This window comes from Cyanistes caeruleus, chromosome 1, assembly GCF_971803275.1.
Source record: "Cyanistes caeruleus chromosome 1, bCyaCae1.hap1.1, whole genome shotgun sequence".
Lineage (NCBI taxonomy): Eukaryota > Metazoa > Chordata > Aves > Passeriformes > Paridae > Cyanistes > Cyanistes caeruleus.
The window spans coordinates 109319928-109338071 of NC_141701.1; the positions used below are offsets into that span (position 1 = coordinate 109319928).

General features: G+C 41.1%; 2 protein-coding genes across 6 annotated transcripts in view; one reads left to right on the forward strand and one right to left on the reverse strand.

Moving 5' to 3' along the window:
* The window catches only part of ACAD11 (acyl-CoA dehydrogenase family member 11), a 29122-nt gene extending 12218 nt beyond the window's left edge, over nucleotides 1-16904 (forward strand). Inside the window, exons 14-20 of one of the 5 annotated variants that reach the window (XR_015275863.1) lie at nucleotides 11025-11091; nucleotides 12574-12659; nucleotides 12855-12926; nucleotides 13469-14615; nucleotides 15444-15560; nucleotides 15979-16088; nucleotides 16544-16904. Coding sequence is in view for 1 of the 5 variants with exons in the window: in XM_023919335.2 (XP_023775103.2) it covers nucleotides 11025-11091; nucleotides 12574-12659; nucleotides 12855-12926; nucleotides 13469-13623; nucleotides 15444-15560; nucleotides 15979-16088; nucleotides 16544-16658 (722 nt within the window). In the remaining 4 variants the exon portion in view is untranslated. Of the gene's footprint in view, nucleotides 1-11024; nucleotides 11092-12573; nucleotides 12660-12854; nucleotides 12927-13407; nucleotides 14616-15443; nucleotides 15561-15978; nucleotides 16089-16543 lie in introns of all 5 variants that reach the window. The other 4 variants (XR_015275865.1, XR_015275864.1, XR_002861152.2 and 1 more) reach the window with 4 other exon arrangements.
* ACKR4 (atypical chemokine receptor 4) lies at nucleotides 1481-6621 on the reverse strand. The gene is made up of 2 exons (XM_086849405.1): nucleotides 6329-6621; nucleotides 1481-3465 (listed from the first exon to the last, which is right to left on the reverse strand). Exon 2 carries the CDS (start codon nucleotides 3444-3446, stop codon nucleotides 2385-2387), a length of 1062 nt encoding a protein of 353 aa, XP_086705531.1. The 5' UTR covers nucleotides 3447-3465; nucleotides 6329-6621; the 3' UTR covers nucleotides 1481-2384.
* Nucleotides 16905-18144: the final 1240 nt, after the last annotated feature.

Here is an 18144-nt window from a genome sequence, read left to right on the forward strand (position 1 = left end):
TGTTTTTTATGATATAATTCCCAGTAAAATCAGTGCATTGTACTGTAAGTGGCAACTGTCCCTAATATTGTAGTAGTACTACTTTTTTTGCCAAAATGTGTGACAGAAACTTGAAAGTCATCATTCCCTGAGAGTTTGGAATCCAAGTAAGTAAACTGAGTTGTTAAACTTCAAAGTTTCATTTACATGCATGATTGTGACAGCTGCCTGCTGATACATGCTTGTGCAATACCTGGAGTCACCAGAAGATAGATCTCTCTCTCTGTTCTGCTCCTGTAAAACTGGCAGTAAAAAAAGGCATGGAATCTTGTCTCCTGACCCAAGAGTGTTGCTTAACTACTTGTGCTTGCTCTGGGTCAGTGTCTCCCAGCTATGCATTGCAGTCCCTGAGGAAGTAATGAGAAGGTTTTAGAGGGTCACACACACAAAATAATATAATAATAAATAATAAATAATAAACTTAGTTATGTTAATTATAAAAAGGAGAGTAGACATGAGACAGCATGATTTGGTTTGTCTTATTTCTGATACAGTTAGGGCAATCAGATTTGCATAGAGACAGATGCACAAAAGGCACTGCAATTCCAAGAAGTTTGAGAAACATGTTTATTTGGCTCTGTGTTAGTCTCTCTTTCTGCCTGGCTAGGAAGGTGTTTTTTTGTTTGTTTGTTTTGGTTGGGATTTTTAACTTTTGGGACATTAAAACCTTGGATGTGTGGGAATTCCAGAAGCCTGACAGCCTGATCAGAATGTCACTCTGTATTTGTGAAGACAAATCGTAAATCACACATGCAAGGAGTCAGTTACTTCATGGAAGAAGTGGGATTTCTTACTGTGCTCTGCACGTGTACAGTAAATCCAGTGTGGCTTAAATATGTCAGATTTATGGTGTTTGTGTAGAAAACCAGTCAAGCACTTCTGACTTATCTGTTCATGCCCTAGTATTTCTCAAAACACTGGGCAGACATTCTGTAAGCTTTTGTCATCCAAACAGGGAGAAGAGGCTCATGTTTGTTTATGCTACTGTTGTTTCTTGTCTTACCATTTTAGAACTTTTTGTTCCAGTCCATAATTGTGTAACTAGGAACAGTATCTAAAAATGAGAAATTCTTGTTGGCTTTCATAATCTATAGATGAGACATTTTATCAGAGCCCCCAGGATGTTTGAAGACAAGGACAATAAGTGCTGTAACACCACTTCTTCATTTTGAAGGTTAAGCTAGTATGTCAGTACGTTTGAAATGCTTCCAGTGTCTCATGGAAAAGTGCTGTTTTCCTGGAATCCCTGCCAACACTGTGGCAGGGGACGGCTTTGGTACCTCTCTGTGTAAAAACTGTAAATCCATGAGCTCCATATGGAATGGGAACCTCTCTCTTTTGTCAAGCAAGGCCTCTCCCATTTACTGGTTGGTCTACAATGAGAAATGTCAGCACTTACTAAAGCAAAACAAAAATAAAGATAAGGAAAAACAAAAGCCGGTACACTTCTCCCATTCTTTGATTTTATTGTATCTCTGTATATATTTTAGCAAATACAGTTTTTGCAGTGCTTGATTAATTTTAAAAATTCTGAATAGAAAATCCAGGCCTTGTATCTGAAGATTACCTGAACTTTTTATTACATTTACAAAAATCTAGACTGGGCCACCCTTAGAGTACTGGTCTTATTGAAGTTTAGGGTGAGCAGGAGAGAAGAGATGAAAGGTCATTTTTTTCTGTAGTTATAGAAAAGGAATTGCTGGGGTGTTTTTGTGAAGGATGTTGTTGCTGCTATACATTTGTAGAAACACATAGAAAATGGCTTTTCCCACCTCTTTCTTCCTCTCAGTTCTCAGCCATAAGCTTATACTTCATTTCAATCTGCAAGGATATCTGTTGAATGATAGTTGAGTTGAGAAATGGAACTGAACTATTAGGCAAATGTTCTAAAGTTTTACAAAATAGTTGGAGAAACACACGATTATTAACTTCTGGTACAAAGGTTCCTGTTGTTTGATTGCTGATGGTTTGTTTTTTTTTTCTCTGTTTTAATTACATACTTAGATATGTACAGGTTGTTCATTACGCAGTTTCTTAATTGTCTAGTACTGTGACACTTTGAATTTTAAATCTTGGGGGTGCTTTTAGGTTTTGTTGTGGTGGGTTTTTTGGTTTGAGTTGCTTGATGTTGTTTAGTAAATATCTTGGCTTGTTTCTAGTTTCAGTATTCAGTTCTTGCTTGATTCCGATAAACACATTCTATTTTGAAGTGCTCTGTAGTGTCTTGGCAGGTTCAGAAATTAATCTGAAAGTTGACTTGCAGAGAAACAGCTGCAGAAACAATACCCCCTGGAATTAGTAAACAATTCCCTTGGTTCTGTAAGATGATGGAAGCAAGGGATGGCCTATATAGTGAAACTGATTGTTTCTTCAGTAGGTTCTTCATGATTCATAGAAATTTCTTCAGGTCTTCCATCCTGCTGTTGTCTTCTCCAGTACCCATAATTTTTTGCAATTTTCATGACGTGCATTTTGAAAGAGGCGCCCAGAAAGGCGTAGAGGAGGGGGTTGAGGCAGGTGTGGAACAAAGCGATGCTCTTGGTGACCTGGAGCGCCACGTCCATGGTTTTACTGGTGCCACAGTCCGTAACCAACATGTAGATGCTGTCAATGGCTCGCCACAGCTTCACGACGTTGTAGGGTAGCTGGGTGACAATGAAAGTAGCCACTACTGCCAGCAGAACCATGAAAGGCCTGGACTTCTTCACATTTGCAGACCTGAAGATCGCCCGAGCAGTAGCGGAATAGCAGATCAGCATTACTAGGAAAGGAAGCAGAAATTCCAGGATAATTTCCAGGATTTGAATGGTTGATTTTAAGAGTGTTTCCATGTTCATTGGAAATACGGGAAGGCATTCATTCCTCTCATTGTGTTTCTTGACTTGGTTAAATATCAGCTCAGGGATACTGAGGAAGATGGCAGCCAGCCAGACACAGATGCAGGTAACACCGCAGTGTTTGCCAACTCTTCCACGGCCCTGGGATTCAGAAGTGGCCCTGTATCTATCCACACTGATACAGGCCAGGAACAGCATACTGGAGCTGAAATTCATGGTGTACAGAGAAGAAGTGAGCTTGCACATCGGGTTTCCAAGTTCCCATCCCTGCACTGCATTTGCAGCCCAAAAAGGGAGGGTGAAGAGCAGGAGCAGATCAGCGATGGCGAGGTGCATGATGTACACATCCGTCTTGGTCTTGGGTTTCTTGCAGTAGGCATAAATTGCAACCACTAATGAGTTTCCAGCCACTCCAACTGTGAAAGCCAGTGTGTAGAAAACTGGGAGGAATAATTTTCTGAAATTTCTCACATCATTTTTTTCGCAGAGAAGCTCATAGGTATTGTAATCTATAAGAGGGTTGAGATCATTCTCCTCATCCTCAATCCAGTAATCTGTTGAGTTATTCATATCTCAGACCTTGGCAAAACTACAAGACACAAAAATGTGGAAAGAAGGAAACGTCAAATAAATGATATTGGGCTTAAGTTCTAAAATTTCTGTTGAAACCTAAAACCCTTCTTCAGGGCTGCTTACACATCTCAAATTTAAAGAAGTTGGATATTCAGAATACATTTGTGAATAATCAAAGTGAAGCTAGACAGTAACAGGGGCAGAGCAGACCATCTCAAGTTCTCATGTGAGGTAGGGTAACTGACATCATCTGTGTGGGCAATACATGCAAAATGGTTTCAGTTTAAACCATTAAGGGTTTCCTTACCCTTAGCATTTGAGATTATAAAATGCTTGGAGTGCCTCTCACTGATTTCCACATTTGAGTCAAAGAGCCATCATTGCTTTAACTGCTCCAACTGTGTTATGCTTGACAATATTCCATTGCACATAACTGTGTCTGTACCTTTTTAGGGCTGGAATTGAACCCTCCTCTCTCCAGCCTCGGCAATGCAAAGGAATACAGCTGAAGGCTGTAAATGCTGTTACAATCACGTGTATAAGGAATATGAGCAGATTACAGCTGAGGCAAGCAGTTGCCTGCTGTTAAAAATGTTCAGTGCCTGCTGTCATAAATTCTGACAAATTTTGGATATGAGTATAGTACAAGGAGAGTGTTTTTGTTTGTTTCTCAGGCACACTGTACATGCCCATTACAAAAAGTACAACAGGGGAGTCACTTGCTGAACAACAGCAGAACAAACTTAATTTACTCTCCATCCGACAAAGTGAGCCATGCCCATGTGGCATTTCTTACAGAAGCAGATTGCTGTGGGTACACTGCATCTTCCAGCTGGAGTTTCTCAGGATGTTATGACAGGAAGGAATTTTATCACATGTAAACTGCCCACAAATACCCAAACAGCTCAGAAACTCTGCTGGTTTTTCAAGTACGATCTTATGACAGATTTACTCTGTAAGTGAGTACTGGCTGGCTTCTCACTGCCATCTTAGGGTTAAAGTTTAATAATTCATATCTCCAGGTTGTGTCTTAAGCAAGTTCATGTCCTGCATTATTTTCTTCTTTTCCTGTAACCGTGTTCATTGACTAATGTGCTGAAATTCTGTCTGTTGTAAAATACAGTCCTGCAGTACCGTGTTTTCTCAAAATAAATGGTACTAAGATTTCTTAGCAGCAGTAGCAAAAATCAGCTGAGAATAAAAAATAAATCCCCTTTTTGTCATCATATGCAGTGTTCAGAATTTGAGGTCAATGTTGCTGAAAGAAGATTGTTATCTGATATTCTGCCCCAGAGCTACAATTTGGCTTTTTCAAGCTGGAAAGAAAAATGCAAATACCATTTCTGTTTCTTAGACAGTTGTTTAAATGTAGGGCTGCCAAGTGTCTCTTAAAGTTTTTTGAATATATCTATCTACTAGGAAAGAGAAGTTACTGATTGATCTCATAATAAGGGATGAAAGCCAATTAAATAGAAAGAAATTAATATTTTTTATTTTTGATTTTTTTTTAATGATTCTCCTAGCCAATTTTTTTTTAAAGTGTATTAGTTTGAAATTAACTATCTGGTTTAGCTCTATCTTTAATGACTTTGTTGTACTATTCTGTTAACATTTCAAAACTCTCCCCATCAAACTTTAAAAAGAACGATTAGTCCTATTTTAAGTCTTGCAATTTGTTCTTTATTGTTGCCTTAATGAGATGTGCAGAATGGAAAAGTACAGTCACTCTACTTAATACTTTGGCAAAGGGATGTCTGTTCTATGCCTAACAAGCTGTGTTAGTAAGATTCTCCAGCAGCAGTAATCTTTTGCAGCTTTATAGTACTTTGAAGAGAGATTTAGTTGTCAGCAGCAAAAGAGCCTTTTTTTATTAATTTTTTTAGTAGAAAAGAAGCTGCAGCAAGAAGAGTTTAATCCACTTAGCTGAGAGGAGAGGAAAATTAGAAGTTAATTGAGAGGATTTGGTGGTGGTCTTAAAACACATAATACAGAACCCATCAAGGAGCATTTAATCAAATTGGATCACTGGCAAATTTATTTTAAAGCAAACCAGTAAACGTTTCAGGGCAAACTTTAAAGGTCTGTGTATGACAAACCAGTTTGGCTGTGACTCTGTGCTCCGCTGCCTGATAAGCGTTTGCTTGCCCTGAGTTTGTGACAGAAACAAAGTTATCTAAAATGCAACAGTTGACATTTCTCCCTTAAAAGCACAGTTATGTTTTGGCTCCCATGGCTGTTCACGTTTGTCTTTCCTGGTAATGCTGTTTCTCAGGCACACGTGCATGTGCCCATTGCAAACAGCCAAGCAGTCCCGTGGGAGTCGGGCACTGAAGAGTGGTGGAAAAGCTTAGTTTAGTCTCCATCCCACACAGCGAGCCGTGCCCATGTGGCATTTCTTACAGAAGCAGATTGCTGTGGGTACACTGCATCTTCCAGCTGGAGTTTCTCAGGATGTTATGACAGAAAAGAATTTTATCATAAACAAACTGCCCACAAGTACCCAAACAGCTCAGAAGCTGCTGGTTTTTCAAACAGTGTTTTCTAGGAGGTATACTAATACATATATTAAAGCTGCAACTGCATGTTTTCTTGCAGAATTATTTCAGCTTTCCAGTCAGATAGAAATTCAGTGTGCTTTAACTTGATGTGGAATTGTCTGAATTATGTTGAATTAAATTAATATGCCTAGTTTAGACAGACAAATTTTTTCCCCTGATAAATTAAGCAGTATTCGGTCCTGCTACTGAACAAATCTAATTTTGATACTGGAAAGGAGATGTGCCTTAGTGAATCTCTGTAAATCATATTTAACTAAAGGTATGCAAAGAAGATATCATACAATATACATACACAGCAGTAAGGATTAAAACAAAACTAACCTTCTTTTGTCAGCAGACGAGTAGCAGGTACTGCAATTGAAATGTGCCTCGGTGAAGTGATCTGAATTGCTCTGACACATTGCATTTTGTCTTCAAACACCACACCCTCATGTGGAAGTCTGTTGCACTTTCATTTTGACTTGACAGTTTAAAAAAAACCTTTTAAAAATTGTGCTTTCCTGGAGACTCCTCTTGTGTTCAATGTGTACATTTCCTACATTCCTCCCTGTTCCCACCAGACTGTGACTGTTCTTTGTAAGGTCAGGACACTTACTGCTTCTCTTTGTTGTTTGTGGTTTTATTCCTGGAAGTCCAAATGTTTTATACATCACCAAGAGGCTTTTATCAAACAACACATTATAAAGGTGAAAAGAATAGAAAGAAGGTCCATCTGGGGCTGATTTACTGCTCCAGATACCACAGGGAGTCACTCTATTTTTTCCTGAGGGCACTACTGTGTTTTTGATGGCTGACTGTATAAGGTTTTAAGGGATACTTACATCCTCTCCTTATATAACTCTTTCAGGGGATACAATAGAAAGGTGAGTTACTTTTTGTGAGGTGGGGAAAGGGGTTCTTTCAGTGTGTGAAACCAGAAAGATGGTAAAGAAAATATGTGAATGCAAGTGGCAAATTGTCAACCAGAGTACAAGCAGATAGTCCTGCGTCCTAGGGGAGAGTTCTCAGGAGCTTGAATGTTGCCAGTCAATCTCAAAATCAAATTCGTGACCCGTTTGAACTATCATGGATTAGATAGCAATCTAATGAGCTTCAGTAAATGCAATATTGAAGCCCAACAACAGAGAGATGGAGCAGACCAGAGGTCAGATTTTGGGGTTTTTTGGCATTCTGGTGCACCTGCCACAACTGGATTTACCTTCTATCTGTGCATCAATTATTTTGAAGTATGTGGAAGGAAAGATTCTTAAAAATGGGCAGCTAAGAATGTAATGGGAAGATGATTTCTACATGCTATATTCTGTTTCAGAATGACAAAATAAAATGGGCTGGGAGAGGAATTGCAGTCTAGAGGAAGAGTGCCACAATATTTGTGCATATTTCTGTATTGCTTTCATCTTCAGTTATCACAGTACTTCAGTGGTGCTCCTCTCAGTGGCAGATAAGATGCTCGGGCTCCTTCCCAGCCATCTCCTCACAGGTCATGTCATGGATTTGAGGCCTCAGCCACATCACTTTAAAACAAGTGAAACTTTCAGTTCTGAATAGGCTTTGTCTCAATGGGGTCTACAACCAGATGGAATAATCAGACTAGAGCTGGGAATTCTCCCAGGGAATTGTGTGTTGCTCACAGAAGTGCCCAAGGGGTTCTGTGGGCAGGCTGTTCATGCAAATCCTTCCTTGCTTATTGCAGTTACTCAGCTCCTCGTAACTTTCCAGAGGTGCAGGGAAAGGACTGATCCTTCCAGTCAGGGTAAAGAAATAATATTGCTATGTATGTATTTCAGTAGGGTCAAAAGTAACAAAAATTATTTAGTAAGTAAGAATGAATAAGAAACAGATCCTACTAAGTAAAAAAACCTTGTGGCTGTGTAAAAGTGGCATGAGGGCAAGGAAAAAAAAGGCTGAGCAGCTGGTCTCACTGGCACTATCAGAGCCCATGAGCTCCAGCTGGGAATGACCAGCAGCCACATTCAGTGACAAGACTGCAAAATGTTGCAGCTGCATGGCCCCAGCATTGCCTTTTTGCTTGCAGCTACAGTGTAGTCTTTGTCCTCCATGAACCAACTGCCTGCAGTGTTGTCTGGAGAAGATGAGATAAAACTGTGGAATACAATATGCTTATGGATTAAATTACAGTGGGCTCTTGGTGGGGTGTGCCTGTGTGTGTCTCTTTTCTCCATTTGGAGGCTCCCACATTCCAACAATCAGTACCACACTGCCATCCACCCTACTAAGATCAGTTTCTTCTTGTAGAAGAGTCCAGAACGTTGTGTTTGTCAGTGCCAGGAAGCTGTCAGGTCTGTAAGACACCACAGACCCTTGACCTTTAACAGAGAAAGTAACCTGCTGGGCTGAGGGGTGCAGCAGCCAATGTGGCAAAAATCATAGGTATTCAGCATTCAGGCAGTAGTTTATCTGGCTTCAGTTATCTTAGACTGAAGACTGAAAAATAAATAGATTGCAGGAGTTTAAAGTGCTGCTTGTTCTGAAAGCAGACTTTGTGGCAGCTTCTTCAAGAACAGATGGTCCTCAGAGGTTGCCACATTTAGTAGTCTCTTCACCAGAAAGAACCTGTATAAGTTGATTGTGTGAAGATCAGTAAACTTAAGCGTGTTATACCCCGATAGCAAAGATTAGGCTTCTAATAAGATTGTGATCAACGCTCTAAGCACATTTTAAAATACTATCTTTGCCTATGCAAGTGAGTATCATGAAGAGTTCAAAAGTATAAGTTAGTTAAATCAAAGATGTTTGCTGGTTTAGGAGCACTGTGGTCTAAAAGCTTTGGACAGGTTGTGTGGTCATATACATTGAAAACTTTATTGAAAGCTCATCAGTATGAAAATATAATTAAAAATTACCTTCTAAAATGTGTAGTGTTTCTTCAATTGTGAGTTTCTCACAAAACTACTTCTAACTCCTACCAAAATAACTGGCTTCTCTGACTCTACCCCTCCATCCTCCAGCAACATCTTTGAATTCTGTAAGTGATGTGAAAATGTCACTTAAATGAGTTGTTTATTCCATCCAGGATGTTTGCAATCCATCCAAAGCACTGGAGTTTTTCAGAGTCTTGCATTAGACCAGAACTTGTTTCCTGTCTTTTATAGGTCAAAGTGACATAAAATTTGTTTAAGTTTTTCAGGACTTCAGACTCTAAGGAGTGGAAGGGCCAGGAATCTGTCGTCCTTTGCTGGGCTTAGATAAGAACAAGCACATATGAGCTGGAGGTATCATTTGCCTTCCAGAAATGTGTACAAATGATTTAGAACATCTAACCAGATGTGCAGCTCTCAGTGAACTCCTCACTGAGTTCAACATGAAAGCTTCTCCTGAGTTTTGGGTGGTTTTTTTCATACAACATGGTTAAATTTGCCCTCTGTTTTGAAGCAGGGATGTGACTTGAGGATTATTTACAAAACAGTTTTTCAGAAGATTTCAGGAGGTCAAAATATCTTTTATTGTAAACCTCACTTGAAAATGGGTCTGGTCTAGAAAATAGCACTTGTGCAATTCTTTACTTTCCATGGAAAAGCAGAAGAGTCAAAATACCCCTTATGCAGGAGTGATATTTCCCTGTGCAGGGTCATACCCCACAAAGCATGTGTTGGGTCATTTGGGGTTGATCACCTGCTTATTGCAGTTGCCCAAATGAGCCAAATGTCCAAATGAGCCAGTTTTTGTTGTTTGGGGTTTTTTTCCAAGTTGATTTTATGCCCCTGCCTAAAGCTTTTCACTGGGATTTTTAGCTTGTCAGCATTGTGCAGCTCGTGGGCCACTCTGTAAGCCCCCTCTGGAAACAATGGCTGGATACCATGATGCAAAAGAGGAAAGAAAGCAAACAGCTGGCAGTCTGGCCCTCCAAACAGGCAGTGTTCGTCACAACTAAATAAATCTCTCTCCCACTTCCTGGCCATCACAGTGGCTGTTTGTAGGAGGAAGTGGCTCAGCTCAAAGCCAGGTGGTTGTATTGTCCAGATCAGTCTCCCAAACCTTGTGAGAACAGCTGGCAGAGAAGTTATAAAGTTGTATTTGCTTCTAACCTCAGAACAAAACCAAACTGTTACACATCAAGCCTTGAATTGAATCTCTACAAAGCTTGTCATCTGCACTGAGATAGCAGTAAAAAATTACTGATTGCTACACCCATTGGGTATTTTCCCTAACTTGTTTGTGGGAGGCTTTGAAAGGAATGAGCATGCTTTGGTACTAAGAAACTTTTAAAGAAAAAGACAGGGAGGATTAAGGGTCATAGAAATGTTATTTGAATCAATGGTAGAATCTTCTTCAGGACTAGTACATTAAAGTGCTCTCTTTATGCTACAAAGGCTTAATAAATATGTCCATATAAGAAACATCTCAAATGATGTTATCAATGTCTTGAAATGCTAGCATGCTATTTTCAGGTAATAATTTTCACTCAGATCTTTCTTCAAAGTGCAATCTAAAATAATTTGTGTATAAAGGGGGAAGAAATCCTACATTCCAGAGAAGTTATGCTGAAGTAGTAGCAAAATTATTGTGGTAACCCTTTGACAGCCTTATCTGCATAATTTGGTTATAATGTGGTTGGTGTTTCATTCCCACATAGACCCTCCAGTCTTTATAGGTTGAAAAAGTTTCTTTAAGTTTTACTTTCGAAATGGCAGCATCTCACCTTGATAGATGTGCTGTTTTATCACACTTATTTGCTTAGCTGTAATGGAGACAGAAGTAATTAGATTCCATTTCAAGTACCTTCTTGTTCCCTTTTCACAGGAATAGGGGATGGTGATGGAGCCAGAGGGTTTGGATATTTGGCTTTTCACGTTCCTCTTCCCACAAGTCAGCTCCCTTTTACATGTTAAGTACTAATGTGTATTTTGTTTCAGTGTGATACTCAGAATGTAAACACAGGGGTAGATTGCATCTCCTGCATCACAAAAGGAAGGGAGTAGGCTTTCTTGTAAAGAAACTTCGTTTGATTTGAGGTTTTATACTAAAAACCAATTTTGTGTTTCCCACTTTTTTTAAGGTGCTGGGAACCCAAATTGCAAAGTTGCAATTGTAATGGGCAAAACCAAAAACTCATCAGCATCCAGGTAAGAATTCCTAGGAGACTCAGAATTCCCTAAAACTTGTTCCCTGGAGGAGTCACTGCTTGTGAAAATTTTCTTAAATGAAATGCCATTAATCGACTTGACCAGTTGGATGTTCTCCTAAATTAGAGAGATGTTTGTAACCTCAGCACCTGTCTGTTGTAGCCTGAGTTCCTGTTTTGCTGTCAGATGCTGTTGACTGAGTCCTCCCAACCTTTCCACTTTAACTGGCACACTTCCCACTTCTCTCCATTGCACCAGCTCTAGTGTTTGTGCAGCTGTGATGAATTGGATCAGGAAATTTTGGGGGCTTCACTAACTTTATCTTGGTCACATAAATTTTAGTCTGCATCAGTTGTTTAGTTTGCACCAACAACCCTGGCTTACAATTTAATTTGTAAGTTTAGTATATAAAACAACACCAGGAAGAATTAAATAATAAAAAATAACACTTAAATTATAAAACCAAAACTTTTCAGAGCTTCCCTGAACAGAATGAGTATAAGAAGCACATCAGCGACCTGAAGTTACTGATTAAGTTTTCCACAAACTTATCTGTAGATAAAGTTAAGTCTGAAACATGAGGTAAGGTGAAGCTGTGTAAGGAGAGAGCACTGTACATCTTAAATCAGACCTACTCATTCCATTCCTCTATGTGTAAATATAACCTTTACCTCTTCTTCTTTGACACAAATATGTTCAACTCTTGTTATCAAACTAGAATTGCAAACTTTTGCAAAAACTTATACCAGTAATGAATAAAATGCTTCGTGGCTGGTGCTAACATCACACAGCTTGTAATGCAAAAGAATTGTGACATTTATCTAAGGAGAATTTTAGCCTAAATCCCATGGATAATCTGAAGTTTTTTGGTTTGGCTAGGTTCCACCAGAAGCAATCAGTAACTTGCACACAACACTCAGGAAGGTTTGCCTGGAAGTTGTACAGATAGTGGCATCTGTTTAGCTCTCAGAAGCTGAAGAGAAGTTAATGGAGGGGATTATGTGACACTCCACTTGCTAGAACTTGAGGCTGCATTCAGAGACCTGGGGCATCACCTCCAGTTCTGTGTGACTAACAGCTGACCTTAAATATTCTGAAGGAATGTAAACTGGGGGATGGATTTCTCTTTCCTAAACTGTAGGCAGGCCAAGATGATGATTCTGATAAACTGGCTTTGAGAACAAAACAGAAGGGTAGAGGGGGAAGAACTGACTGGGTGATACAGAACTGTGTGCACAGAATTGACAGCACCAGGAGTTTCTCAGTCATGGTGCATTAGATGCCACTAATACATTTTCCCTTGTTGACTGGTGGCTTAAGAAGTGTTGAAGCCACACTGTGTGGACAGGATGGTGCAGGTGGTACAGGTAAACCTCAGCACTGGCTTTATGTGAGTCCTAAATTGGGGAGGGAAAATAAAAAAAGCGGAAGAGGCAGACAGAAGGGAGGCTCAGATTTAACTGTGCTTTTTGTCTTGATCAGGTACAAGCAGCACAGTATGATTCTTGTTCCCATGGACACCCCAGGACTGAAGCTGATAAGACCTCTCTCAGTGTTTGGCTACATGGGTAGGTGATCACATTATCAGCTATATTAATCAGTGTATTAATTTATTAGCAGGCTCAGAAGTTGCAGTTATGCTAATAATATTGTATGTGGAATAAATCAGTAAAATAGATATATAGAAAAAAGGTTAGGCATTGGTGGCCAGTATTTTTATCCCCCTTTGTTTTAGCCTGCTGATGTGTTTTTTGTCTCTGTAGATGAGATCCACGGAGGACATTTTGAGATACACTTCAATGATGTGCGAGTACCTGTCTCCAATATAATACTGGGTGAGTTTCAGCACTGATTTCTTTTTAATACATACAGCAATGAACCAAGCTTTATTAGACAGTGGTTTCTGTCATGAATTACCGTAAGTTATTTTAAACAGCTCTGATCAGTTGAGGGAGCCCCCTCTTCCTTTAGCAGCCTACCTGCTGCTTGAATGTACCTTACTTTAGAGCAGAAGGAAGCAGGGCAGCTCTAGCTGGCATGCAAATATCTTTGCCCTGAAGTAGAGCACAGCAAAGTCTGTTAGTGGTGTTCTTCCCACAAAAGCAGCTCTTGTAGACTTTTCAGACTTTTAGAAAGAATGTTCTGCTGCAGTCCATGGCTGTTACTTGGCAGAAATGAAAAAGAAGTAACAAGCAGGCCAGCACTGTGACCCCCTGCAGGGGGAACTCTGCTCTACTTCTCTCGCTTAGTATAGATCCTGATTTCTTCTATTTCGCCTCTACTTTTATTTTGCTATGGGGCCACTTCTGCTTGGAGACTTGGACCCTTTCAAGAGGGAATCATGGAGTCTGCAGTGCCTGCTTTTCTTTCCAACCAGGTGAGGGCAGGGGGTTTGAGATAGCCCAGGGCCGGCTGGGGCCAGGCCGGATCCATCACTGCATGCGGTCCCTCGGAGCGGCCGAGGCTGCTCTGGAGATCCTGTGCCAGCGCGCGGCTCAGCGCGAGACCTTCGGCAAGAAACTCTATCAGCACGTAAGCACCTTCCCTCTCTGGCTCGGTTCACACACTCCACACATTGACCTTTGCTTTGCCCACACACAGCCTTGTGGCTCTGATAATGGACATGGCAACAGCTGTGCCCTAACCTTGAATTCCTATTCATAAAGCTTTGGGTGGCAAAGGGAAAAAACCAAAACATATTGCAAGGCTCCCATTTTTCAACATAATCTACAACATCTTTTTTTTTTTTCTTTCCCTTGCAATGAGCAATGAATTGGATATCCTTTGCTGGATTTAAATAGGGATTTTGTCACTGTGTGTTGTTCTCTCTTTTCCTGATCAATTTGGACGGGTATTTTTTCAGGCATGCAGTTTATGTTTCTGTAGTTATAATCTGAATTCATCATTTTTGTGTATCCATTCTGTCACCTGGCTGTCTCCGTTCACAACCACTGGAGACACTCAGGGATCTACACTTCACTGAAAATTTTACTTCTTTGATCAAATATTTGTAGTTGTTTATGAAAATACAGACCACATCAAGGGCAGGTTGGACATCCTTGCCCTTATCTTGCTCAGGATTAAAATACTGTTTAATGAGCAAGAGCTTGCTGAAACAACAAAAGTATGATAGTCTGCTTTATATAGGAACCAACAGCCATTGGTAGTTGGCCTGTCACGTTTCAAGTGTTCCTTAATCTTACCCAACAGCTAGGATGGCTTTATTGGAAAAAACAAGTAAAAGCGATGGAAAGAGGAAATTGAATTAGCATCTGGCACAGATTGCATCAAATTGTTCGTGCAGATCCAGAGGGAGCAACTTTACATATCTATTTTCCAGTCACGTAATTGTCCAACTTCCGTTCACCACCATAACCTGCAATGAGTAAGAGGTGCATGAGGCACACTCTGGTTCTCAGAAGCTTGTTGAAGTAACAGTGATGTTTGATGAAGCCACAGGCCTGACCTGGAGGCAACTGCACAGCCCATGCAGGTTCTTCACAGTGAGGATGGCTAAGGACAAGGTGAGGGTGGCAGCTTCCTTGAGTACCAGTGCCTGTCCCCACCCAGGACATCATTTCTGTCCCCAGGAGCTGTTGACTGAAGAGAACTGAACAGCCCACCTAGGTTCAGATCACCTTTGCTGGCACCAGCCAGGCTGAGCTTCTAGACTGCACTGAAGCAAGTGCTGCACATTTGCTTGTGTATCCTACAAAAGCCACAGCTCTAGAAGTGCATCTGAGGCTGGCTTAGACTCCAAACAGTTTTTGCACTGACAAGCATCAGACATTTGTTTCTCCTGTGGTATGTTGGCTGCAGGGGGGCGTTAGCCAAGAAGAGCAGGGAAGGGCTGCCAAAATCCTAACTTCGTTTTGGATCCAAAGAGTTACTAATTTATCATCAGTCAGAGGCAGCAGGCACCACCCTGCAGCTGTTAGCCTCTATGTGTCATACACCACCCATCACCAGTTTAAGCAAAACAAGGAATTCCTCTCCCCTTTCCCCCCCTGCTTTTGTATATGGGGTCTTATTATATGGAGAGAAGGTTGTGAGGATTGGTAAGAGATAAAGGAAAGCAGGGAGGAAAAAGCAGGCATGAAAGAGCTTCAGGAAAATGGCCAGCATGCAGTGGGGTCTGATCAGGTGGCAGAATCCACAGGTTTTCCATTTTTCTTGTTTCCTGGAAGGAGAAGAATGGCTCAGTCTTTAGTATTTCTGTTAGTCAAGTGTTTTTATTATTATGCCTCATATTAGATATGTTGTAGGGTGACTGAATGTGCACATGCTGAGGAAGAGGGGCAGCTCCACGTGTGCTCAGAGGCATTAACTGATGTTGGCTTTGGATTCTGCAGGAAGTTGTTGCCCACTGGATTGCAGAATGCCGCCTTAGCATAGAACAGGCTCGCCTGCTCACGCTACAAACAGCCCGCAAGATTGACATGTTGGGCAACAGAAGAGCAAGGAAAGAGGTAAATTTTATGTTTTGGTAGCTAGGACTTGGTGGATGCAATGCCTGTGCATTCAGCTGGCTAAAATAACAAGGTAGAACATATTGTTAAACATTATTATTCTAAGTGTAGAGTTTAACTCCATGTTGAAAACAGCTTTAAGATATGCTTTTAATTGTCAGAAGATCAGGGGTGTGATCTCTGTCTGAAACAGAGCTGAATCTGTTAAAGCATTGCTTGCTTGTCTCAACACAGTAGCATATTTTTGGGTGACTGGAAACAGTTTTACCGTAGCCAGGGAACGGGAAGAGCAGAGCTCTCATCCAACCCCAAGGGGAAGGAATGTACTCAGAGATACCAATATTCAACAGAAGTGTTGGGTAAATATTTTCACTTGCTCATGAATTGTTACTGATAATGTGAGTTCTTCTAACTACAGGTAGCCATGACCAAAGTGGTTGTTCCACGAGCTGTGCTTAAAGTGATTGACTGTGCAGTTCAAGTGTGTGGTGGAGCTGGAGTTTCCCAGGATTTTCCTTTGGCCTTCATGTGAGTAAAGGGAGATCTCCTGTAGATTCTAAGCATTTCTTTTACAAAAACTTGTAACACCAGTACATGCCGTTTCACCTCAGCATGAAATAATAGTGTGTGTCCCTTTAAGCTATAAAATTTAAAACAATTGTTTTTATAGTTCAACTAGCCTTACAAAAATAAAAGCTGGCACTGGACCTAAAATAGTTCTTATCAGCAGTAAAGAGGATGTGCTTCTAAAACTTTATGTTATCCCTTATGGCCTTGGGGAGAAGCGAAACTTCTGAATTCCCAGTCCTCCCCTCTCAATCCTGCCAGGAAGATTTTGCTGCAGTATCTCCCATGTGACAGGACTTTTCAAAGCAAGGAGTGTCAAAAGGGCAGCAAGAGCGGTGCTGAGAGCTCCCACATGAGCCTGTGTAGCTGCTGTGGCAGGTCAGGAACCCACCCCTAACTTGGCTCTCCCCACACAGGTTCGCGTCCATACGCACCTTGCGCCTAGCAGATGGGCCCGATGAAGTTCATCTCTCAACAATTGCAAGGTGGGAACTCCTTGATCAGTCAAAGAAGCTCACTGCAAAAATCTAAGGTCAGCATAAAGCCTTCTCAAAGGGAGGGAAGAATTAGGAAAAGTATCAGTGTAATAATGGTATCCCAAGGTAAAATTGAATGAATACAAAAACTTGATTCTAACTGGAAGCAATTATCTCACTATTTTCACTTATTGCAGTTAATAATTATGGGCTTGCTTTTTAAGAATTTGCAGAAGCCATGTAAATAACTTATCTGGGCTCTTTGTAACACTAAATAAAATCTATTTCTAACAGGCCTAAAGTGCTTTCTTTGTGCTGAATCAAAGCCCTTTATCCTTTTATTGTAGACAAAGCAGTTTTGAGTCAGAAAATTTAATTTATTACAAGGTAGGCTAAACATCTAATGTTGTGAAATGACAAACACTGGAGGTAGTACCTTGCTTTTTCTTTTCCAAAGCTCAGCTGCAATCCAACCCTCTCTGCTCCCCAGCTCTCAGCTGCCTTCCTTTCCTGTAGGCACTGAGACTATGCTCAGTCCTACCCCCAGCTCCCCTCAAGTGAGGCTCAGGGCAGCACAGAAGGCTGGTGTCACATGTAGCAGATTGTCTGCTGCTGCTTGCTTATTACTCTGCATTGCTTTTCCAAATAGATCTCCCCACCTTTCCCCTTACAGATGTCCCTTTTGTCTTCCTTTGCATCCTTCTTCCTGTCCCTCCTTTTGTGCACCCTCACAAGCCTCCTCCTGGTTCCAGCTGCTCCCACCTTTTCCTGAATCTGCCTAAGCTAAGGTGGCACCTTTCTCCCTAAAGAGTTGATGTTTTGGCTGGCAGCAGCAGTGTCAGGGTGCAGTTCATGGCCTCTGCTGCTACCAAAACAGGCTCTGGCATTTATGCCCAATACACCTGTATGGAGTTCTCAAAGGTCAGAGTTACTCAGTTCTGCTCCAATTCCCTTTGACCTGAGCTACTTCAAGAGAACCTGCCCATGCAGGAACAGAACCAGGCAGATCACAGCACACTGCACCACTGGTAGCTCTACTTCCTGGAGCTAGGATAATCACTTTTCAACTTACACAGGGGTGGTAACTTAAGGGCAATGAAAAGTTAAGGACACAAGGGTTTACGTTATGTTTTTCATGCTTGCATGAACAGACAAGCCCCTCCCTCCAAGCTCCTTCCTGCTGGAGCCCAGGAAGAACACATTCTGCTTGCCTCTGTTTTCAGGATGAGGCTGTGCCTGTTCTGTCCTTGAGCCCAGAGCCAAGTGCTCACTTGAAGGGTGTCCAGCTGCGGCTGCAGTGGTCACTGAGGGGTACAGTGGCAGAGTACTTAGAACTGGAAGCATTCCATGAAGTTCCTTACTTCATTATACTTAAAACCAAGATTATAACATCTTTTGAGAAAGCAGTAATTCTTGTTTACATTTACATCCACCTTAGTTTCCTCTTGCTTTCTGCCAAGAACGTTTTCTAGGAAGTTAAGAGTGTGAGCAGGTCAGTGGCTGAAATTCACTTCAAATACAAAACCACCTGCACTGTACTA

Excerpts from the sequence above, each read along its gene's own strand:
- ACKR4 (XM_086849405.1), bottom strand. The coding sequence starts at position 3,446 with ATGAATAACTCAACAGATTACTGGATTGAGGATGAGGAGAATGATCTC.